The sequence below is a fragment of the Ornithodoros turicata genome, chromosome 1 (assembly GCF_037126465.1).
Source record: "Ornithodoros turicata isolate Travis chromosome 1, ASM3712646v1, whole genome shotgun sequence".
NCBI classification, from domain to species: domain Eukaryota; kingdom Metazoa; phylum Arthropoda; class Arachnida; order Ixodida; family Argasidae; genus Ornithodoros; species Ornithodoros turicata.
In genome coordinates this window covers 121,793,199-121,819,028 of record NC_088201.1, presented here as the reverse complement: position 1 = coordinate 121,819,028, position 25,830 = coordinate 121,793,199, and the positions used below count along the sequence as shown (strand labels likewise).

Below are 25,830 nucleotides of genomic sequence, written 5' to 3'. Positions count from 1 at the left end.
GTAACTGAAAAGGTTAGCCAGCTGTAGGAGTCGAACCCACATCTTCTGGATTGCCGGTCCAGGGCTCTACCAATTGACCTAAGCTAACACGCCTTCTCAGCGACTTCCAGAGTGCGTCAGCTGAAGGGACAAACCAGCCACTCTCTCTCACTCATCCTCCTTTCACTCTTACATTTCTGCTCTCTCATACACACATTCATACGACGGGATCGACCCAGGCGGCAACTGTTGAATATGAGAGAACTGATGTTCTGAGGCTGGAACAACATAGAAGGGACAAATACATTTATTATCATTACATTATTACATTACATTATTTATTATCATTACATACAAATTATTTTATACATTTAGTATCGTTATTTGTCACTTCTATGTTGTTCCAGCCTCAAAACATCAGTTCTCTCATGGTTTGCTGTGTTTAGTATGTTGTCATAATGGCAAGATTGGTGGATTACCAGACTCTACAGATCCATCAAGGTCCCTCCGGGGTACTCACAGTGAATGCGACACACACTGCAATTTTTATAACCCACACTGTATACCTTATGCAGCGCCAAACAATTCAATGCAAACAAAATTGGCTAACAATCCCAGCATTTTTCATGCATGACGTAAGCCACGGAAAGAGGTGTGCTATCGCAGCTTTTCATCAACACTTTGTGTCGCACTGTCTTTTGCCATAGGTACAGATTTGATTATACGTGGAATGCACTCGACTACGTCACTTTCTTCCCGATCATCTCACGTGTCCCTGCCTAATACCCCTGGCGCCGGCCGGTGTCTTGGTCTTTTTCTTTCTTTTCCCACGAGCACCTTGAAGCAGTCACAGCTCTTCCACACATGTGAAATTTGTGAAGCTTCTGTGTGTCTCGCAGACATGCTTACATTTCCGGTAGCGGTTTCGTTCCGCAGGAGGCACGTAATGTTTTCCCCCCAGGAATGCACCACATCAGCGGCCGCCACTAATTGCTCATCTTTCGTCAGTCAGATCTGCCACACTGTTTTTTCACTTTCGCAGATTGTAGAGCAGAGACGATAAAAATATAATAGCAGCTGACGTCAATCAAAATAAACCAACCGCAGTCACCACTGGTAATGAGTCATCACATCATGAATCATGAGCAAACATCTAACGTATCACCCATTTCACTACTACCAGCAAAATTCACAAGTACGTACATCGAAATCGGGCGCTTCGGTTCAAATTTTCTCCAACGTTGACAATCCTTTGAAGGCAGCAGCAACGTTTTCATCGCGCGCTGGTAACCCAGTCATGCACCAGCTTGTCAGCACCAATTCGCTTTTGTCAACGTTGCTATTTGTGAGATATCTACGCTTGAAAGCTTAGTGTTGAATTAACGTTTTTTCTACGTTCACGACCCACGCTTGACAAAGTAGGCCTGAAATAACGATGATTCGGCGCAAACATTCCACACTCCACGTTCCTCAACACTCGACAGCGTTCAACGTTCCTACATTCAACGGCAACCTCGACACCGTTAGATTCAACGTTCCTACAAGAGCAAATGCCGACTGGGCCAATTGTTTTGTATTTGGTACAGAATCTACAGCACAATCGAATGTCAATATTGATAGGTGTCAGCGCTGCACTTAGTGAAAATAAGCCAGTATGACAGGAACTTGGATGCGAACGCCAATGTTTTGCCTCTTGTTCATTTTGCACGCAGTTGGACATTCAAACAGACATTAGAAAGTAAATCCATCTTTCTGAGTGACACATGAATGAGGACTCGAAATTGAGTTGTTCGAATGTGCAAGAAATAAAATGCTATATTGCTCGGATCGAATTCTGGGCCGTAATCGTTTGCAGTCAGAATGTGTATCGCCTTCATACAGTATTTGTCGGCTTTTAAATTTTTATTGCTATTACTAAGAGATGCGGTAATCACTAAACGATGTGATTGAGCTGTCAACCATGGCAAGTTCCTTTGTCTCGTAATGACATTTGGGATTCACTTCGATATTAACTAAATGTACCCAGACAACGCAGTATTACATAAACTGGTTTAACGTGCAGGTGGTGAGGGAAAGCAAGCCGGACGCTTGTCACGCACGCAGCACCGTGCTACACCTTCCGAACACCGACGTTGCAAGCGCAAAGCGTTACAGTAGACCCTGCCGCCATGAGTAGAGGTATCCTCGTTGTTCTCCTGACCTCTTGTAAGTGCAACATTAGGGATTTCCGTGAATTAAGTTGTTCGATCTCCTCGTAAGAAATCATAATTTGTAACTGGACCTTTGGAAAGAGAATTTGTAACAAATTTTTCATATCGTTTCAAATACATGCAATATGTTAGAATTCCCAGTACTTATCTGCAAAAAAACGCTTCACGTTCCTTTTTTCGATCACGACTCAAGTTGATGACTAATATTGGCGCTTCTTAGTCTCCAATGAGAAGGTGTCTAGGGGACAAAACACCACTAAAATATTCGCTTGGGTCTCCAATGGTGACAGGCTCATTCCGTCACCGACGCTAATGAAGTGTGGTTGAATAGTACAATGTCTTTCGAAACGCCTTCGTGTGTGAGCAGCGTGCGAGGAGTACATAGATGGGCTTTGGAGGGCCGCCCAGGGCCGTCTGTTGGAGCTAAGATCAATGGAATCCATTAGTCTCGAAACCGCGAGGTTTTCGCAGGAGTTCAGGGCCCTTGCGTATGTCATCATTAAAAATAATTCTTACTGGGGCTACACAAAAACAACCGCGACTGAACCTCACCTTAACTTACCTCGAGGTGAGTGAAGGCATCGCACTCGACAACATACCAGTGCCTCGTGGAGACGCACGGAAACACGTTTACTCTGGATCCGTTCGCTCTTACATTTTCTATCATGCACGCTCATTCATACACAGGAACATACATGAAAAAAAAAAAGAGAGTGGGGATAGACTGAATATGGATCAAACTATACGAAATGTAGCGCTTTGTCCACTTGGTGGGCACTGGCGTCGGTGGAGGCTACGAAACACTCGGGATTGATGTTCGTGAGTTGTCTTTTCGTGCAACATTGTGGCAAGCTCCCGTGGCGAGGAAGTTAATTGACTGATTCGACTGTTATGATGTAAATTTTATTATCTCAGGCGACGTGTTTACAAGCTACAAAGTTTTGAACTTGCTTTGCACGTGTTCTCAAATTATCAACTGATAAGTATAACCAATGTATACAGCGCGCTTTAATGTAAGGCTATTAGGGACGTCGTTTTCGAACGTGTTCATAACAGACCCGTAGCGACGGGGGTGCGAAAGGGGCAGCTGCCCCGGGCGCCGTCGCGAGAGATGGCGCCGAATGGCAGGCCCTGAAGTACAAAGCGGGAACGAAGAAGATTTGAATTTACGATATCGGCAGTGCAAATAAGCGTTTTAATTTCTTCGTTTACAGGGCTTCTGACGGCAGTGGGGGAGGGGGGGGAGGGGCACTTCAGATTCTCTCTGCCCTGGGCGCAAACTTGCCTCGCTACGGCTCTGGTCCATAAGATATTTTCGTACGTGTGTGAAAATGGTGTCTCCAGACTTGCACCGTCTGTATGGAATCCTCGTAATTGAGCACGACTAGTTCTAATGTCTTGGGGCCTCTGAGGACATCTACACAAGGGACGGCGTGCTAACAGTGTCTGCATTAGGGGAGGACAACGTCACTCTCGGTATAGTGGCATAGAGGCTGCATGAGACAGAGTCAGTACGGGATAAAAAAGATTTACTCTTCAGTAACTGGAGTGATGGGAGCTCCAGGTTGGTATAGTGCTTTGGGGAGCCAAGTAAGACGCCGCAGGGCCGGGCGACGCCACTTCGGGGCTGCCTACACGAGGCAACGGACTGCATCGTGTAGGAATCTCGGGGCTGCGCAGAGGGAAACGGGACCAGCTGTCGACGAGACCTTGCACGAGCGCAAGCGTCAGGAAGGACTCGCCCGTGAAAAATCTGCAACCAGCCAAAAGGGTCGATGTTCTTGTTTAGTCGCGAGCAACGCCACAATCGCTGTTGAACCCTGTTTGTATCTTGCTTCTCGCGCTCTCGTTCGCCACGCCTGCCTGTTTTGCCTCTTAATGACGGTGACCATGGCAGCAGTCTCGCTTAAGAACTAGTTAACGTGAGAAATTATGGGCCTGTCTCTACATGTGAGCTGCACAGGGTACATTGGAATGATGCCATTCATTCGCTGTGTTCGTGCATAACGATGTTACATCTGAGTATGTGGTATAACATATGTTAGCCTTCGTCATTGGCCACGTGCAGCACTCAGTCCGCTGCTCCACAATCTTGGACATGTGGGTGTATTTGGTGTGGCAGAACTTCAATCGCCTTTCCCGTTGGTGACATGCAATTAGGTGTGCGCCGATGCCGCTTTTGTCGGCGGCGGTGTTGGGTGCATTTTGGGCCGGTGGCGGCGGCGTGGATCGGCGTCACCAGCGGCGTGCTCACCACAGCCGACATTCTCGAACAAGGGCGAAAGAAAAGTTGTCGGACTGTTCATTCTCTACGACACCACAATCGGCTGTGTCCTACTTCGTACACAAGGTGGTAAGCCATTAAGAGATCCGTCACTAAGGGTGCGGATGAGCCTCGTGTGCCAGAATTTTCAATAACTTGCAGTGCAGATTTTAAGTCACTGAAGACTGCCCATTACGGCGGGGTAAAATGAAAGACGTGCTGTGATGCGGAAAGAAATGAGTGGCATAGGGTTCCGCAGCTAGTGATGAGGTCGGATGCGAAAGGCGTCGTCCTTGCACACCTCCTTCGAATGGTATGACGAATACCGAGGTGGACTTGCCGTTTCTGGATGCGCCATCTGTATAGGGTACTGCAGACGTAGAAAACTTCTCGTCGACCAGAGCATAAACGTGGGCTCGATAGACTTGAGGGAGAACCTGATCTGTTCGTTCCAGAACGTTCGGAAAACTTACGAAGCTGGGTGGAGCCAGCAGATACCAGGGGGCGTCCGGCGGTGTTAAGTCCTTAGGTACGAAGCCAGTGGAACTCCCGCGTGTCCTCTGTGATACTTGACAGAAGTCGCTTTCAGGGCGCTATCAAATTTACTGAGGAGCGGGTGACGGGGAATGTACGCACGCAAACGTAGGAAGTGCAGAGCCCTTTCGCATTCACGTAGAACCTCAGCCGGGAGTTCACCAGCTTCAGCCAGGACTTGCCGTGTTTCAGCTATTCTTGGAACTCCAAGATAACGACGAATGTGTAAGAATTTGTATTGACGACAATGGAGTAGTCAGAACTCAGAATGAATGCGGCATAGGTTGTGATGATTACTTCGGGTTATTATCACGTTACCTGGAGTCGTTGAACATTGCTTCAAAATGATGTTTGCACTGAAAGATAGGTATATGTACAGTCGTGCCTAGTTAATATGGACTCCGTTAATTGGAACAACTGGACCAAACTTTTTTCATGCATTTTCGTGTCGTTAAAGGTCAGCTATGCCGATATCCCAAATAGTCGAAACGGTTGTGATATTCTGAAAGCCCACATCCAGCTCTCCCCAAAATGCACCTTCATTCTCTCAGTTCGGTACAGTACCATGTCAAAAAAATAGATAATTCATTCCGAAACACACATGGGCGCAGCCATTTTTATGACGTAGATGCACCCGAACGGGCATTGTGACGTGTACGCGCCTTCGTACTTGCCAGTGGATTTCAGCTACGGCTTCTCGCGGCTTCACGTATCTGTGCTTGAAGATGGCGGACAGCCGGGTTCCACCGTTCCGCGATAAGTAAACAGTGCAGCAGCTGCGAACTCATTCGCGAACCAACCTCTGTGCGATGTTGTGACTGGAATTCGTCGTTTGTGTTTTGTGAGCATGTACAATTTGTATCAAGTCTCGTCTGCGTTAGCGCCTTTACATCACTTGCCCATTGTAGAGACTGACGTTTCGACAGCCGTGTTAGCAAGAAAATGCCGACAGCGTTTTATTCCTGCAGGAAAAAATTGTGCTGTGTATTTGAGAAACCGCATACTACTATGGGAAAAGTTTTACGTACGATTTATCAATGCGCAACAGCGTCGACGATGGTATGTAACGACGAGAGACGTAAAACGAAATACAAATCACATTTTAAACTTTTTGTGGGATTCTGTGCATTTTCCAGAAGCAATCTTTGAATCACACCCCCACGCTGCGTTGTGTGGCACGCTACAAACTACTGCATTTTATGTCTAACATCTGGATATTGTTTGTAATGAACACCGTCGCACAAAAACATGCACACGAAAGCTCCAGCAGCCATGTGGTTGCACACTATGCAGACGCAAAAGAAGTACCAGAGCACATATTGCCACTTAGAAATTGTGTTTTTAGAAATGTGGTGTCTGAAGAGTTAGAGCATAGCATATATACCAGAAATCAGGTGCACCTTATCCTTCTGTAGAGTGCTCTTTCAATTCACAACTCAGCCCATGGGGTGTAAAAGTGTTAGAGGCAATTATGTGACTTGTCGTCCCGGGTGACATCACTGGCCATCGTCGGAATTAATTCCGTGCTCAGGAATTATTGTACAAATCACTTTGTATGTAGGACATGATAAGCAATATGTAAGTTGCAACCTTGTCTGCAGCATTCTCGATGGCCTCTTACCTTTACAGTTTCAGACACGTTACCAAACCATTTAAAAAGGGCACACTTACAGGGGCCGTGTAATTTGAGTTTTTAATTTATAAAAATATAAGTATACAATATGTAATATGAAATTTATATAAAATAATAATAACATTTATAAAAAGAATTTATAAAAAATAAATGAAAAGGCTTCATGGAAGCAATCCATTAGCATACCCATTGCACAAGCACAATTATATATGCTTGGACATCATCTAATTAATCTTCTGAACCATTTGTGTGGCTGCATACGAAATTTTTTATGCGCATGCTCTACCTTCCTGTTCCTACATGTGCACACGAACAACAGTGAATATATGTGAAGTGGCAAAAAGCAATGCTAGACTCTACCATTATTGTGCCCCTTTAACTTTTCCACATTTATTTCTGGTCAACAGGGAATATCTCACTAGAAAAGAAGACATTTGTGCATTGTTTGGCAAGCAAATAAATATATTTATTTACATTTTCCATCAATCAACAATGTTGTGACCTGGTGCAAATATTAATGTCAACAAGGAAAGTACTTACAAATTATTCCTATGTGCTCAAATGCAGATATGACAATTCTGTTTTTGTACCTCAGCACAGTACAGTTTCAAAATTAACAAACTGCACAGCATCAGCAATCTTAAAGTAGCTCAAGAGGGGAGTCACATAAAGCTCCAATAATAGACTGTGCAAACAAAGCTAAAAAAACAAAGTACTTCAAAAAAAAATCTGAATAATTGGTTGTCGCTGTGATATGTACTACTATGCACAGTTCATGAATGGAACATGCTACCTCATTGCATTCCCTCCATGTGAGCACTAGCACAGGCAGCTTTTTAGGTCGCTCTTTTCGTGTTTTTCTATTGTCTTTGTTTGTTTTCTGTTTTTGCAAAAGCAAGCATGGCCATAGTGAAACACAAGCAGCCAAGGACAGGATGAGACATCTGCAATGCGACTGCTAGCTCTCAACTGATACATTTATTAGCAGACTCTGGAATATACACATATATGCTGCTAAGCAAATGACAAGTTAACCAATAGAATAACAGACAAGAAAAAAGGGTTATATATCTTCCCCTCTCCTCATTCTATTTCACAGGCAGCCCTAGTATCATTCGGAGTGTGTCCGTGCGTTCCCTTTGAGATAACGTATCTCAGACAGAAGCAAATCCAACAGCAGACTGCTTACACATGCAACTGTCTTGTATTTCTCTAACCACTTGTTATTTAACCGCTGCCTTGAGCTGTGTGTTCTGGAAATTTATGCAGCATCCAGAATCCCTGCAATGTGTTGCCATGTTTCTCGAGGGCATCAAAAGTCTGTCCTTGGCTGCCTGTGTTTCACTATATCTCTCAGATACAAACTACCCGATTTCAACACAGTAGAAAACACAGATTTGTAAATAGCATCTGTTGATTGCACTGTACATACCCCTCATATAAAGGATCATAGTGGATACTACATCTCGTGCGATAATGTCAGGAATGCAAAAAAACTAGATTTGAAACCACTCTTACGTCGTAGTAGTAGTATTTGTGTGAAGCTACGCAATTCCTGTCCTGCAAATAATTTAAACGATATGTTTCATCTGCCAGCGTGATGATCCCCTGAAAAGTAATTCACAATTGGCGGGAACTACCGGTTCTGAAACCTATCCCTGACATGTGTAGCCATCAGGGAGGAAACCCAAGGGCTGCGGTGGAAAAGACAAACACACACGGGCTATGTTCTCAATGTGTGTCAGCTGCTCTGGCTACTAAGAAGAACATGTTCCAAATTAATATAACATGGCTTGACATCATATGCCGGCGAAAGCTAACCAATAAAATTAGTAGTTAAATGTACAATACGTAAACACTTTCCATAACATGACAGTTCCCTTTCTGCATTTATGCGCTACCATTCAACCCACATAAACAGTGTACTGAATGTTTTTATAGCATTACACGTCGTTTGACAGAACTTGAACAAGATTACATAGCACACGATAGAAGTAGAGTGAACATAATGTGGCAGAAAAAATGGCTAGGAAGCAAGTGAGCTGGTGAAGATGATGCATATGTAAAACCCCGTGACTAGGGAACAAAAAGGGACGTGTTTGTGTTTGTCCCTTCATGTTCCTAGTCTTGGGGTTTTACATCATGCATAATATGCAGCCTTCCATTCACGCTTAATGGCCGTGGCAGTAATGCATGAAGGCCACTGCTAAGTTGTGTTGAGAAACACCACTTTATGTTTGCCATGTCTAAATGAAACGTACCTGACCTGATCCAAATTTACCGTTCTGAGTCTGGAACACACAAAGAGAAAAACGCAACACACGCCACAACATTAACAGATAGACAAATGAGCTGTGGCGAGCTCCACCTTGGGACAAAGTCAACAAGTAATTCACCAAAAGTCAATGAGCACCTGAAATGTAACATCTCTGACTGGTAGCAGGACGGTCCACGTTCAATTCCTGGTGCTAGCACTGACTGGCTTTTTCATGAATTATTTGTTGAAGTTTCGATGTACTTGAGAACCATTCGTCAACCATTGTATCCTCATGAGGTGATGAGGGTTTGTCATCTCAAAGAGACTCCCTTTCTGCCATGTGTCCTTATGGATGCTCATCACTGCAGAAAAAAAGAAAGAAAAAGCATTTAATGACAAGAAATGGATAGTCGTATTTACTGTATAATGATTGTGCACAACAGAAAGAAGACTTTCGCACAGAAGGCTGTACTTCTTGAGGTCTAACATCAAGTTACAAAATTCCAGAATATATGACATGTTGTAAGGTAGAGAATAAGTAGAGTTATTGAGTTGTCGAGTTGAGTTGAGGGGGGAGTTGTACCCCCTTTTTATTTTATTATATATGATTGTGTAATTATTTTTATGTCTGTAGCAACCCTCGCTCTCTACATTACAACATGTTTTATATATTCCGGGATTTTGTAACTTCATGTTAGACATTAACAAGAGCAGCCTTGTGCACGAACGTCTCGTCTCATTAAAATTTAGATGCTCTCAACAGTTTTCTTTCTGTTATGAATCTCTATCGCAGCATACCTGCACATTGCTGTTCTACGTACTGTGACTTTGCAGTAAGGGTATGGACTTTAGGTAAAAAGACTACACAGCACTCCTCAGGTATTTTTGCCTATCAAACAGTATGTATGTATGCAGTATGCACACAGTATTTGTGCACCAGACCCACTAAAAATGTAGTGAATGTGGCATTGCCCACGGTAATGCACCAAGTTCAACACAATTATTGTAGAATCCAGGTATTTTAGCTTACATGTCGAGCCAGTACCACATTCAGTGTGAAGTTGTGACAAATAAATAGTTTCGATTTTTCTAAGCTCTCAGAACACAGACAGTGAATTAATAAGAGTAGACAATGTTAACATGAATTCTGGACTATTCTTCAATTAAAGGTTCACAGATAGTAAAGGCACCTTCCTCAATGGACGTTGATGACACTGAAAATTCTAAAACGTTATCAGAGGCGACATCAGCTTCTGTGTGTCAAGGGATTGTATGTCCAACAGTAATCCAACTAACAGTAACGAAAATGTGCAAAAGACAAATTAACTGAACTAATGTAACGTACCTTCTATATCAGACAGTGAAGCTTGTAACAGCCCATCCACAGGAACCAGTGTCCAGACAGCAAAAGTGCTTGAACTGGGAGATAGCAGCTAATCGGAATGGCGACCTTTGTTTTCCACCCTGAAAGCACAGGTTGTAACTTTGAGGGCAGATTTAAAAGTGGTGTCAAGATGCTTGCATGCGAGTGCACATGAAAAGTTGAACTTAGGTGAATACTCAAATTATAACATCACACTGTCGTACCTGTTGGTGGAAGTAGACTGCAACTAACGTGCCAGCAATTTCTTCATGCACCAGATGCAAGCCAGATCATGCTTCATTTCCGCCTTCAGCGTGCACCTGTGACAATTCAGAAGTTAGATTATCAATACTATTGTGTTGTTAATCGTGGTTATATCAGAGTAAGCGCAGTAGGACAGCTGCACGATTCATTAGGCTTGCTATTTTTTGTATCTGAACCTCGACTTACCTTTTTTGCTCTCGTTTTTTGCCTTGATCCTCCGTGGCACGTTCAAAATGTTGTGCGTCGGGCACCTCAGATTTTCATCCGACGATTTCGTGCCGATATTCCAAATTGCCTCTGGAGTCGCGCGTATAACCTATGATAACATTCGTTGACGAAATCCTTGCAGTGGAAATTAGCAGGCACCACTGTCAGCCAAGAGCTTCGCACTGCTTGGTCTTTTAGCAGCTTATAAAAGGTAACACTTGAATGCTCCGATGAATTGTTCTAACAGCGTAGCACGTAGCATCGTCGCATCTTCGACAACTTCGCCGTGGCATATCGCTCCAGCCCATAAAAGGCAAGGTCAGAACAAGGAAGTGCACTTTCCAAACGACGCCTTGCCAAAAAAAAAATATTCACATGCTTTGTTTCCGGCTTAGCAATAACATAACAGCTGTTCGCTTATGTACGATGCACAGAGTACGAAACGAAAGAAGCCAAGCGGCCAAGCCAAGAGTGCATGCCAAGCCAAAGACAGATAAACCGAGAGCAGTGACGTCGGTGCGCCCGTGCGCAGGGTTTGCCGACGGTCTGACGGCCGGGCGTGGGAACTAAAAAAACTGTTTTCTAAAAAACTACGAACAGTTGGAGCAAGATATTTCGCACACATATTCAGTGTTAGGTAATGAACACACAGCGCGAGTATCGCTCAGTTCTGCGGCACTTCAAAATCGGCATATCTGACCTTTAATATGGAAACTCGCTTTTTGGACAGTGGATGGTCCAGCGGGGTATAAACCACGTGCAGTCCATGTATTTTGGTCTCGTTATTATATACGCTATTGGCATAGAGGGCAACCCTCTCCCTACATTCTACAGGAGAGCTTTTGAAAATAGGACGTCTCGTTGCGAGGGAGCTGTGCCCTCTACCTCACAGCTGTCCACAGGAACTATAAGAGAAAAACGGGTTATTTGTGGACATTAAGGGTCACGAAAATCCTGTATGACGTCATGACTGCTCCCTCCTGCAAGGAGTTGTGGTTTTATTTAAACATGGTGCAGTCACTCGGCAGCTTTCGAGAACAGAGGAGGCACATTCGTCAAGGTAAGTTGTCAGGCCCTGGCGTCGACTACTTGGGCAATGCCAAGCCACCGGTCACATATCTTCTAGGACTCACACAGTACTACAAACGGCTCTTCAATTCTTTGAGAACAATGGTGATGAGTAGCAGCCTGTACGTGTTGCCGATGGTTTGCTAAGCTCAAATAGATTTGCAAACAATTATGAGGGGTGTTCAAGTCAAACCGGGACTTTCTGTCTCCTGAGTGTACAAATGGCTCGCGTTTCTTCTTTTTGGTCATTTTCACACGCGAAAGGCCTCCGCGTTCGCCACGTGGTGGTCCAAAGTTTGTGCAAAACGGAAGATACGTACTGGACAAGATGGCCGCCAACGAGGTGAGCGCGCGCATAGAACAGCGAATTGTCATGAAGTTTCTCCTGAGTCAAGGCGTAAAGTCATCTGAAATTCGCAGAACACTTCAGGCTCAGTATGGCCACGATACACTTAGCCGCAGCAAAGCGTTTAAGTGGTGCAAACGGTTCAGAGACGGCCGTGCATCAGTGCAGGACGATCCCGGCCGGGGCGGCTCAGAGCCCAGTGTCAGAGTTTCTGAGAATATCCAACTTGTGGAGCGCCTGATCCCCAAGGACCGACAGATAACATGTCTCGAACTGGCTCGAAAGACGGACCTTTCTATGGGAACGTTAAACACTATCATTCATGAGTACCTCCAGTTTCGAAAAGTTAGTGCTCGTTGAGTCCCGAGGCAGCTCTCCGTGTTTGACCAGCAGAGAAGACTGGAAATCTCCCAAGAGCTAAGGTACCGGTTCGACACTGAAGGACAGCCGTTCCTTGATGGGATCATCACGTGCGATGAAACGTGGCTGCACCATTTCACTCCTGAGTCTAAACGCGCATCAAAACAGTGGAAGCACCCGGGCTCGCCGGCTCCCAAGAAGTTCCGAAGCACCCTGTATGTGGGTAAGGTCACGACAACGGTTTTCTGGGTCAAGGCTGGCGTTGTTCATGTTGATTTTCTTCCCAGTGGTGCCACCATCAATAGTGCATATTACTGCCAAGTTCTCAGGGATGTGCATAAGGCACTGAAGCAAAAGCGGCCGGGCCTCATCACCAAAGGAGTCCTCCACTTACACGAGAATGCACGCCCCCATACCGCGCATATCACGACACGCACCTTACAGGAACTTGGCTGGAGTTGCTGCCACATCCCCGTTACAGTCCAAACTTCGCCCCCACCGATTTCCATCTCTTCGGACCACTGAAGGCGTTCCTTGGGGGCCGCCACTTCAGCTGCGACGACGAGATTAAGAATAGTAGTATGTACTGGACACAGACTGCCGCCCACTCACAACTTCGTCTAAACACGATTTAATTAGCAATTAGAGCTAATTGGGACCCCCCACATTAATTAGCACTCTCCAGGGGGTCATTACACTAATTGGGGAGCATGTATCTCGTGTCCAGAATAAGCTGTGAATTGGCGGCAACCTGTGTCCATAAAAAAGAAAAGAAAGAGAAGAAAAATAGATAGCAATAGAGTGGAGAGAAACAATTTATTCAAAATCAACGAGGCCGTGGCGAAGAAACCGCTCCGAAACGCCCGAGTGACCAGCGCCTGCCATGTTGGTAGTTGGCGACGAGCAGTTGCAGAGATTGACGACAGGTGGCCACGTAGTTGCAAGGCATCACACCACATGACGCCACCATCATAGCTCCCTGTGACAAAGACAGAGAACAACAAGATACTAGCGGCAGGTAAAAATGGCAACACTGCTAAACAAGTCTAGGCATGCAAGAGAAAAGGTCTAACCGCTACTGCTAAACAGCACGGAGATAACAGTACACATCGGGGAAAAGGCTTAGGGGACGATCGGTTAGACCTAACCACAGCGTCACAACACTATGCAGGTAACACAAGGCGGGAACCTATGGGCACACATCGCTAAACATGCGATGTGTGCCAGCTGCACTCGCCGCTGCATGGGCTACTCGTTGGTCACCGCTAAACAAGTCTAAACACGGGGCATGGCAATCATGCACGAAAAGGAGCATGGTACAACAATGGGCAAACATCGGCAAATCACTCACCTTTTGCCCGCGGCGACGGTGCGACTGCTCCATCCGAGAGCCAGACAGACACTGAGTGGGCGCGGGGAGTGCTCTCCGCGACAGCCACCGAGCAACTGACTGGGGCGCCGCGGACAAGATGATGACGCTCGACCGGATCTTAGTGGCGGACAGACTGACGAAAAAGAAGTCCAACTTTAGCCTGAATAATCTGTATTGGGAACCCAGTTCCGATGTAGAGGACGATGACAATGACATGTAAATAAAAGCGATGCATTTCTCTTCGAGTCCCAGTCTCTCCTTTTTTTTCGTGCAACGTGTACGCACGCAACATGTCTTCCCCTGAAGCTTTTCATTTCCGTCATCCTTTTCGCTGTATTTTAAGTGACCCCTCCATGTGCGGCAAATCTACTTTAGTTGCGAACGCGCTGAGGAACCTGAACGTCGTGGTGGACAAGCCTCCGTCACAAATATTATGTGTGCAGAAATATGCTTCGCCGAGCATGCAGGACGAGTTTGGGGACTCTGTAAAATTTACCAAGAATCTACCGCGAGAGTGGGACACGTCGCGCACTACGCTCATCGTCGTCGACGATCACATGACCGACGCCGGTTCCTTGAAGGAGATGACCGACCTTTTCATTCGGGGTTCACACCACGCCAACGCGTCGATCTTCTTACTCGTTCAAAACATCTTTTTCGACAGTAGCCATTGTGGACGACTTATGGGGGGATATGAGAAACCAGAGGGTGGCTTGGGGGGAGTGGACCGCTATAGAAAAGCACATCACATGAGCAAAAAGAAGGCTCTCGCCATTCTCAGAAAGCTGGACGCCTACACGCTACACCATCCAGTGAGAAGAAAGCTTAAAGGAGACGCATCACCGCGCTCAAGATCAACGACGTGTGACAGATGGATCTCGCCGACTTTTCAAAATACAAGAGGTTCAATGGTGGCTATCGCTACATTTTCGTGGCGATCGATTCCCTCTGCCGCTTTCTGCGTACCCTCCCGCTAAAGACGAAGCGCTCCATCGAAATGAAAAGGGCCATGATAAGACTTTTTCGGGGAGGTAACGCACCTACACGCATCTTTTGCGACACAGGAGAATTCTACAACAAGACCATCAAGGAGTACCTGTCACGATAGAAGGTCCACATGTATACCACCTTCTCTCCTGTAATCAAGGCATCGCAGGGGGAACAGGTGATATGCACGGAGCCGGGAGAACTTTTCGTTTCACCTCGGATCTCGAGAGGGATTTGGGAGAAGTCCTTTCGGAATTTAACATTTCTCTCGCGTACAATAAATCGCGATACGACTTCGTTGTATGCGTAGACGTGAAGGCTGTGGAATTGGACCCTCGGCTCGCACAGGCACTCGGGGCCTCGCTAGCATCACGCGAACCATGTCGTGCGGTGAAGCCTCTCAAATTCAGCAAACGCGAAGCCACCTCCATCTTATTGGAGCACGCCGCACCCGTCGGTTTCGGCAAAAACAGAAGCACGTCGTCACCTACACGTTAGATAACATCCAGTATTTTAACCTGTCTCAATTGGAAATTCCCTCAGTGACGATCGTTCTCGCGGACGAACGGGAAGACGTTTGCCGTTGCGGTCCAAAGGTAGAACCAATTTAATGTTGCATTTCAAATATTGCATTCAATATTGCATTTCACGGAATGGCAGATGGATCTGAATCCGGTTAAGTGTGTTCAAATGACAATTACACACAAACGCTGCCCCCTTTCTTACTCCTATTCGCTAAATAACGTGCCACTCCGTGTTGTCGATACTTACAAGTATCTCGGAGTTATAATATCTTCAGACCTGCGTTGGAATAACCATGTGGATTACATCACAAGAAGAGCAAGTAAGCGTCTCTGGTACCTTAGACGCTTCATGCGACACAGTACCCGTACGACAAAATTAGCAGCGTACCAATCACTCGTCCGTCCTATCCTTGAGTATGCTGACGTGGTCTGGGACCCTTACACAGTGTCCAATATTACGAAGTTGGAATGCGTGCAAAGGCTCGCCCTTCGCTTTATCTGTGGCTCATACGATATGCGATCATCTGTTACTGCTCTATACAAACAGGTTAGTATTGAGCCGTTGGCACACCGTCGGAAATTGCATAGACTGAAAATGTTTTTTTCAGATTTTAGCTGACGAATTGAAAATTGATTATCGAAATTTGTTTTCGCTGAGTTCCACTCAACAGAGCAGAATTCGCCATTGCCGGCATGTAGACACTTTTCGACCGAGGGTGAACTGTTATCAGTATTCTTTCGTTCACCGCACCGCTATTGAATGGAATGCTCTTCTAAACAGTGTTGTATGTGCCCAGTCGTCGCAGTCTTTTTGTGATAGATTAGGTGCTACATATACGACTTAGTGAAATGTTGTTGTACGTTGAATGATGTTGTATGTACATTCATGCCTTGGCCGACCTCAGTTGGCTGGCATTATAGTTAAATAAAAAAAAAATATGTACCGTAATTCCCCCAAAACAATTCCCGTGTACATGGGACCCCTTTTCCAATGAGGGGGCGGTAAGTTGAGCATCATATCCAAGTTTATCGTTCCCATCTGGCAACAAATAAGACCGATTGCCAAGAGAACATTAAAGCGCTTGGCGTGAAATTTGGCCGATGGCAAAGGAATATCGCGCGCAGTAAGAAAGACTGCCATCGCAACGGGGAGAGACGTGCTGGATTCCATGGAGGGCTCTGGAAACAACAATGGAAAGAAATGCCACAAAAGACAACAAAATGTGCCGACGCACGACGCACCTGCAGATATCTTTGATACGCCGTGAAGGTCACAAATCCGCTGTGCACTCCGTCCGATCATGATGTCAACGAAAGACAAAAAACAGTCGCCGCTCTGTCTGATGAGTGATGTGATGATATTCAAACCCTCTGCCATGCAATACGACGTGGAAGATACTTCGTACCAACTCTTTTATCTGGTCAATGGGGTAAATAATACAGTGATCAAATTTTCTATTCAAAATTTGCAAAGGGCACACTTCGATCTCTACGGCAGTTTCGTGTCTTTGACTGCGCGCATTATTCGCGACGACGGGGGAGAAATGGACGAGAAATATGTCGTTTTCCCAATAAACCACCTGTTGAGTGGCATGTTTAAGACGGTCACCGTTTATGCGAACAAGAAGCTCGCCAGTTCCAACGAGTTGTACACCAACAGGAGTATTTTGGACGTGGTGCTTCATTCCACGCCCATGGCACAAGAAACAGTGCATGCTGCTGGACTCTATGTCGAGGATGATGAACATTTAAAGAACGATTACGACGTCTCGGCTCGCGGTCCGAAACAACGTTACGAAGCGACAAAGGTGGAAAATACTTTAACCTGGTCGGTCAGATCAATACCGACCTGTTTCAACAGCCGCGCCTGATGGCAGCTGCCGTCAAAATTCGCGTCGTTTTCCTGTTAAAGGGGCAGTCGCATTCTCCGAGGTCAATTTCGAAACTAATGCGAATTCTAATTCCTTGCCGACCACTGAAGTGGGCCCGAAAATACCATTTCGATCCGCGGCGTCCTTTTCGCGCAATCCGATAAAAAAGAAACCGGAATCCTTGCGCCCTCGCTCTCTAAAAGTGGGAGGAAACGTCACCCGGATAAGGCCAATCAGCGCGCGCCCTGGACAAATGCGAGCCGGGCGCCTGTTTGGCGATCGCGAAGCGAAGGGAGCAAACATGGAGTCGGAAAACGAGAGTGACGTTTCTCTGTCTGGGGGAGATTCTGACGAACATGTTAGCGGTAGCGGCGACGAGTTAATGCTGGATGGTGACCCATACTCTACGGACCCAATGCCTCTGGAACTCGCCGACCATCCACGAGATGTGGCTGCGGCTAACCCGCGGGATGACATTTTTAGGTGACGTATCTCTTCGCATGGTTGCCGTCGGATGTGCGAAACAGTTTAGAATGTTGAAATCGGCAGGTTTCTGTGTGGAGTCCGTGATCCACAGGAGCCCGACGAGAGCCTGCGTTGCCATTCTGTTGCCAGGGTGGTACAAATGTGCAACAGTGCCGCCGTGCAGTGCATAGCACAACACCCATTACTCAGGGACATCTGTCTCCGTAGAGAGCTTCTAGTGGAGTACGCGCCTCAATTCTGCCGCTATGATCAACATTTTAGGCGACTCAATCCCCAGGACCACAGGTAAGCCTGCTGCAGTGCTCTGCCGTTTGCTATATGATTACGACCGTAATGAATTTTTCGGTTTAATTGACCCCCCCCCCATCAAGATTCGGACAGGTAAACTCGGGTGCTAGACGGGTGTTGTTGGTTATGCAAATTGTCGCACCTAAACTGGACAAGGGCTGTATCCAAAAGGGCGACTATTCTCAGCAGCTTTCTGGCCTACACAAGTTTGTCCCCCATAAATCATAAGCGTGGACGACAGCCGAAGAACAATCCAGAGAATCCTGGCCCAGCAACTCCATTAGGAAAAGTGAAGCATCACAGCCACCTCAGCTAGTCTCGACATGCTCTCAATTATGCTAGTTAGCCATGGCCTGATTGGCAACACAAATCCCTGATTGATTGGCAGATATCCAGTGGGAATTTTAAACTCTGAAGGAAAGTCTTACAAGCCTGAAAACAGAAGCATTTGAGGTGTCAATGAAGGGGGGAAGCATGTTACTGAAGAATGTAAGAGTAACGTATTTTGGGAGAAATTGGATTTTGCCGAAATTGGAGGGACGCTGGTTTGGGAGGGAGTTAGCAGTTGGAATCGGGCGCATCCTGAAAAAGGCGGACATTTTTTTGTTGTACTGTGTTGCACATCTGCCAACCTTCCACATTCAAAATGCGGGAGACCCTGGAACTAAGGAAGGAATGCACAGGCTTTGAACTCCAAGGTTGGGATAATGTCTGTTCTGGCCATTGTCTTCCCAACACTGCGGGAGATTTGGCAGGTGTGCAAATGCCCACAAGTTATGATGCTAAACAAAAAGAAATGTCATGTGGAGTTGTCTTTTCCAGATGCCTGAGGTTCACGGCGTACTTGTCATTCACAAGATGGCCTGGATGCGTTGTCCAAGCAATCAGGAGGGAGTTCCCGTCTACGTCTTATCAAGGCTATCAGCGTTAGGACCATCGAAACAAGGGTGTCTTGACAAGGGAGACAAGCTGGTGCATACTGATGGCTGGAACTGGTGACATGTAGTGGAAAGATGAAAATTTTGCTGACATAGGCACACTTCGTGTTTTCGAGGATACTATAGGTGTGTGGTGTTCTCGAAAACCTCTGATGGGAGGCAAGGGGGATGACCAAGGGCTCACTTGCACGAAGTGTGCCTATGTCAGCAAAATTTTCGTCTTCCAGCAATTTTCGTCTTTTCGTCATTGCAGTGTGGGGGATGTTTTGTCTTGTCACTCTGTATCTCCAGTTGCAGTCAACAGACTGTCTACCCGTCTGTACAGCAAAAACTACTACACGTGTCGGTATTAGGTCTGGCATCAAATCCAGACTGTACTGCACTAAGTTAGTGTCGAGGTGGGAATATTTCGAACTCTGTGCATATTGTCAATGCGGTGTAGTGACGGGAATAAAGAATGACCCTATAATTGTATCGATTTATTGTACAGTGGAGTATGACGGAGTGGGAGTAACAAAATAGCTTGTAACAGGCTTCACTGGAGCTTTAGGTGCTTCGACATCCAAAAGAAGTACCTCCCATTATGTATGGCAGGCAAATAAACCTAAGCGTTTTATTATGTTGTGCTGTGGTTCTAAATTAATGTGGTGTGAAGTCTGGGTGGTTACAGGTATGCTGCCACAGGGATGTTAGGAGGGTTCATGTTGGCAGATCCATATCTGGTGTACTAATACGCTATGCAAGTGTGTGTCCTTTGTTTTCCTCTTCCTGGAATCGGGGGATAACAACCCCCTTGTGAGGCGCCGTGAAGTGGGTCCCCAGCACTTGCTTCAGCCATGACCTCCACATCTGAAATATGGCCTTGAGTGTTAACACTGAAAAGAATACGTTGAGGGCCTAGCGGGTACAATAACAAACATAAAAATGACTATGCAAATAAATCTTCCCCTTTGCGGTCCCTATTTCACTGGCACAGTTATTTTCCTGTCGACATTACGTTATAAACGCTGGCAGCCGCATCACACAAGATTCCTTTCACAGGATTCCACAATTTTCAGGGCTCGTACATATCCATTATGTTGTGGGACGTGCAAAAAGAATTGCAATATTTTCGTGGCTTGACAAAACATACCAAATCCAGTTGATTCCGTTGACGTGCTTGCTGCCGCCTGAAATAGGGCCAGAAATTAGCAACAAGGCTGCAGTAGAATACTGATGCAACGTGAAGAGTCTCGGACGTAGCCAAACACAGATTGCGATGTTTCCACATCCCTGAATGGTACCATCAGGCTTACACTATGAACTGTAGAAACATCCACTAGCTGCAATAACATTAGAATAACGCTGTCATGTGGGAGTGTTACGTTACTCCTGCATAATACAGGCGACAATTAGCACAGCAACAATACACCAATCTTTTTTTCTCGAGAGTACGCGTACTAGGTAGAGTGCGCCAGGATGCTGCAATCATTGTAATAATTTGTGTACATTAGTAGGCGGTGTGACTGTGACGTTACAATCGGCGGCGAGGCCAGGTGTTCGCGATGATGTTTACTGTGACAACTGATAGTTTTCATCGCAGCGTAGCTGTGACCACGCATGATTGTCATTTACCTCCGTTACTGGTTCCTGCCCTTGTTCCTGATCGAATATGGTAGGCACGGCGTCAATCTTCAGCCGTTTCCGTTTCTGCCGTAACCCGAGCCGAACTTGCAATACGTCTTCATCAAAATAGGCGTCGTCGGCGAAATGACAGGAACAGACGCATGAAACATTCAATCCTTGGGCCACACCACAGTAGTGGCTGGCGATCGCTGCCTCCCACTTTTGTTTCGTCTCGCCATTGCGAGGTTGGTGAAATGTAAGCTCGGGATTCGCGTTATAAGTCTTTGTGCACCCGGGCACGTAGCACCGGTTTCCTGGCTGTGAAATCGCACGTCAACGGCGTGAAATCCTAGGGCACACGCTGTGGTTCAAAGTACTTCGAATCAAACGCGACAAGACAACAAGAAAAAGGGTCAGACGCACGCTCGACCGCGCTCGACACACACAGAACTCCGGCGGGAAGGAGCGCCTCCTGATGGTTGGTTTATCCGGGTGACGTCATCCAGTGCCGGCGCCTTGCGGGGATTGCCGTGCGCGTCGGAAGCGCGAACATTTAAAAATCGTTTCTGAGTCAACCAAGTGGATTTGTGCTGAGAAAATTTGCCGGCGTACATTATGAACGACAGGGAAAATGACCATAACAGTTCCGGAACACGCTTCCGGATGCGACTATCCCTTTAAGCGACGACGAATTTAAACTCATATCGGCTCCCAACGACAAGAAAACGTGCAATTATGAGGTGGACATTAAAGAAATGACGTTACACTTGAAAAAGGTGACGCTTGCACCTTCCCTGTTTTTGGAATACGAGCGACGGCTTCAGACCACGTCGGCCACCTACGTCTTACGCTGATTGGAAACCAAGGTGCGGAGTTTGAGTGCCGGGAGCTTGGACGCTCACTTTGAAAACGTTTCCCCCGAAAGGGTGCCTTCTAAATTATGCGTCGCCTTGCTCGCCACGTCCCACTTTCTCGGCGACATCCAATCGAACCCCTACAATTTCCGTCATTACGATCTGTCGCATTCGATGCTCTCCGTGGACAGCCAGCAAGTGCAAGCCGAGTACGACTTTAGGAACGACCTCGTCAAAATTCCCTACTTTAACTTCTTGCAAGAACTGGGTGAAAACATTTCAAGTACAGCTACGACCGATTTAAGACGAACGGGTTCCTTCTCTACCTCAACTTGGACGTGGACAAGTGTTGTTCTCCTTCGCATTTGGACGAGTGGCGAAAAGAAAACGTTCGCCTGCAATTATGCTTCACTAAAGCCCTATCCACACGCGGTCACCGTCCTCTTTCCGAGTGTCCCAAGCTCATGTGCGTCGACAAGGACCGTGCGGTCACCTTCCCATAGAGAAGATCTACAAGAGCGACATCTTGGAACTCGTGTCCCTGAACCCCCTCGCTTCCTCCATACTGGGAGGCGTTTGCGCTTCCGACGAAGCCTACGTCTTATGCAAGCCTGGCTATTTAATCATCAATACGGAAGAGCGAAGAAAGCGCAGGGAGCACTGGGTGCTCTACGTGAAAAGCTACGACGGGTCTGCCATGTTTTTCGACAGCTACGGACTGCCCCCCATCGAAGCAAACCTACGAAGGACTTTACGAGTGGACGAGTATAACGACCAGTGTATTCAATCGCCTCTTTCGCCTTACTGCGGGTTTTTGTATCTACGCAGCCACGCGCAGCTTGAAGAGTTGTGTATCCATATGTTTTCCTATAACCTCAAAGGGAATGACGAAACAATAAAACGTCTCCTCGTGAGCGAACTTGTTTCGTAAAATAGTCGTTTCGTAAAATTTTTTTCACGACATACACAAGACGCTTGCGAGACGATCTTCCAACGTGCTGACCCAACGCTCGTCGCCGGTCACCGTGACGTCGAGGGATGTGTGGAGAAGCCAGTAGCGATGAACGATAGGTCGGTTGAAACCCGCGTTGATGAGACATGGATCCACTGCCTCTCCTCGTCTATACTTTTCCAACAGCTCGAGCTGGTAATCTACGAAGGCTTCATTTTCTTTGCAATCTTCCCACTGACGGTGAACAGACGTACAGGTATCGTCTTGAGAATTGAATCGAAAGTCACCCTCGCAGCCATCGCCGTGAATATAATCGCGTAATCGCAGCAAGTCCCGATACATTCGAGTTTGTACAAAGGTTGCAATCCACTGCTCGGGCGTCATGACTGAGGCGGAATGAGAGTATATACACAACCTCTTTTATTTAAGTATCATGAGAGGTTATACATGAATTAGGCTCCAGCTTTGGTTTCGTAGCCGGGAAGACATCCCAAATACGGACAAAGGCTCGAGTGTAACCAATGGCTGGGGTTTCTCGACAAGAGTCCACCACAACGACAGGTGGTCAGCTGATCGCCGATCTGCAAAAAGAAGGTCTTCAGAGGAGGCTTGAAGGTTAGGACCAGGGGTAGATCTCCCGTCAGTAGCCATTCGTAATCTGCACGAAAGGAGCGTGGGAAACACATGTTTTTATCTCAAACACACATGTACAATCTTCTTCAGTCACAGAGTGACACTGATGGTACATCTTCTCCATTTTCCTTCAATAGTCGAAGTCTTTCGCAACGGACGTCTAACGGTACCGTCCGACAGCCGAGAAACGGGCGTATCAATCAGTCCGGCCAATGCTTTTGCTCTGAAAAAAACGTGACCGATTATAGAACGTATTAAAAAGAATGCGGAGGCGTACCTTTAGACCACAATCCACCAAAGTTAGTGCAGAAGAAACGGGCGCTGCCAATCTCCCGAAACATGTGAGGCGGGAAAAAACCGACTGCACGCGCAGCAAAAGTGTTGTAAACTGGAAACAAAACCTTCAAACATTTCGAAGATGACGACGTGGGTATTACTTACGAAGATCTACCAAGCTGAGCATGATGGCACCAGAATGACGATCAAACGTTCGCTTCGACATCTATAGTAAAGCTTTTCCTCTCACTCTCTATGAGGTCCTTGAACGTGTTTGGACTTGTTAAGACGTGTTTTGACATGTTTGGACGTGTTTGAACACGTTTTGACGTGTTTAGACATAGACCCCGCGATAAGAAAAGCGTCACGCAGCACGAATTAGACTAGTGGTTAGTGTATCACCTCCAGTGTGGGAGGCTCGAATCCCACTCTGGGTCTTCTCGTCTGGGACGGTTACACAGGATGTGCCAGCAGTTCCTCTCTCTCTCTCTTTGTAGTCCTTGAACGTGTCTGGTCTCGAACCGCCCGTGTCTCTCCATCCTCGTCGCAGGATATTGGAGGAACAAAAGGCGGCGTCTTGTCACAGAAGCAAGTACCAGATTTACGTAATCGATGGATATGATGTAAATGGGGTTAGTGCGAGCGTGAGAACACTGTACTATAAGATGGTCATCCCCCTGTACCCCCATCGTCCACTATTCCCGAATCAAGACCGACGAGACAATGTTGCACACGTTCCAGACGATTTTGGACCTTCTGGTCCACATTCGTCCACCATTTGGTAAGTGTTTTTCAATCTCTTCTTGTTTAGAAATAGTTCCTTTCTAATACCTAACGTTTCTCCGTAGGTTTCACTGTAATGCACATTGTACAGCTATTCTTCCAGCTGATCCCCGATGTGGGGGGAGATGTACCCCGCTTGGATATGGAGTCGTTTTTGGCAAACGTTCGCCATCTTAGGCGAAGAGGACATGGAGACAGCTACGACAGAAGTGCTCATGGCGTGCTACACCACTGAGTGGCGAGAAATCGCTGTGCAGCAGGGACTACAAGGAGAGCTCTTTTTCAGAGTGCCCCGAAGCTTAGAGGAGCAGACTTTACCGCTAGAAGGCACTACCCCTTGAAGCTTCGGGACAGCGGAGCACCTCTACTCCCTGGTGCACCAGTGGAACAGAACGAGTGCAGCGGGTTGGAGAGAACTCGCTGAACGCTGGATGGCTAGTCAAATACCGTGAGTGTTTTTTGCATGCAACGGTCGGAGATGCCAGATTTGAAAGTTCAAACCACACAATCAGTCAAGAGCACAAAATCCAATTTTTACGTCAAAATCAACGCTGATCTAGATTGCAACTCCTCTAACGTCGTATATGTAATCGAATGTAACACGTGCCAATCACAGTACGTGGGTCGGACTAGAAAGTCTTTTAGAATTAGGTTCAATAACCACAGATCGGATGTGACGAAAAAACCTAATCTACGAGTTTCGTGCCATTTCAGCCAGCAGGGCCACGAATTCAAGACCTATCAATTTTTCGTCTTCAATCAAACTTCACAACCGATCGGTCTCGAGAACAACGGGAATCATACCTTATCTGCAAATTCCAGTCTGCCATAAACGAAGATCCTGTTGTACTGTCAACAATAACAACTTCAACTACTTAGATAAGGGCGGCTTTTTGTGGGGGGGGGGATTCAGATGGGGTCCTGACAACGCCCTCCTCCTCGACTCCAAGGACGATTACACCACCCAGACTTGACACAGCATTCCCGGACGTGACCTACTGACAGCCGCCAGGTGGCGGGGCCCTCCTGATTCTGACGTCATTCTAGACACGAGTAAAAGCGTGACGAAGGCGGAGCTTCCGCCGCAACGTCGACGTATGCCCTTGACTTTCCACCTGTAAATAAATAACTTCCCCATTTTTTCCTTACTTCCTACACCTTCATTGTCTGCCTCTAATTTTTTTCAACTACCTATTTAATTTCGCGGTTGCCTGAACAGATTTTTTTCAGCGTATACATATATATATAAGCCGGAAAAATCAGAAGACGACAAAGAGCTTACAGGAAAACACAAAGGGGAGTTTATTAACACATGTAGGGACAGGGGTCGACGTTTCGGCTGTCGGCGCTGCCTTCGACGGGACTGGGGTTTGGTGACAAGAACAAGCTTTATATATGGGAGAGGGTTATGTACAAGGGAAAGAGAGCAGCGCATGCGCTTTTGTCATGGCTAGCACAGGTTTGTGACTAAGTGAAAGGGGAATGACCGGGTCTGTGCAGTAGGACCTTGAGGAAATACCCGTGAGCCTGAAAAAGAGACAAAAGAGCGTATGTATTGTGCTGGATTAGGAATGCAGGTTGCGAATAGTAGAAAGGATTCCTGGATCTTCGTTTATCTGACACTGGAATTTATGAATGAGATAAGATTCGCGCTGTTCCCTGAGCCGCTGGGAAGGAAAGCCTGACTGCAGGATGAAAATAGATATATTGGTGATTGAGTGTCCTGGTTTACTGAAATGGCGCCACACTGGCAGATTAGGTTTCTTCGCGACGTCAG

At 46.5% G+C, this 25,830-nt stretch overlaps 1 protein-coding gene across 1 annotated transcript in view; it reads left to right on the top strand.

The window, feature by feature from the left end:
• Window positions 1-2,025: 2,025 nt before the first annotated feature.
• The window catches only part of LOC135368533 (mucin-2-like), a 35,948-nt gene continuing 12,143 nt past the window's right edge, over window positions 2,026-25,830 (top strand). The window contains exon 1 of the mRNA XM_064601899.1: window positions 2,026-2,184. Coding sequence (XP_064457969.1) covers window positions 2,148-2,184 — 37 coding nt within the window. The 5' untranslated portion in view covers window positions 2,026-2,147. The remainder of the gene's footprint in view (window positions 2,185-25,830) is intronic.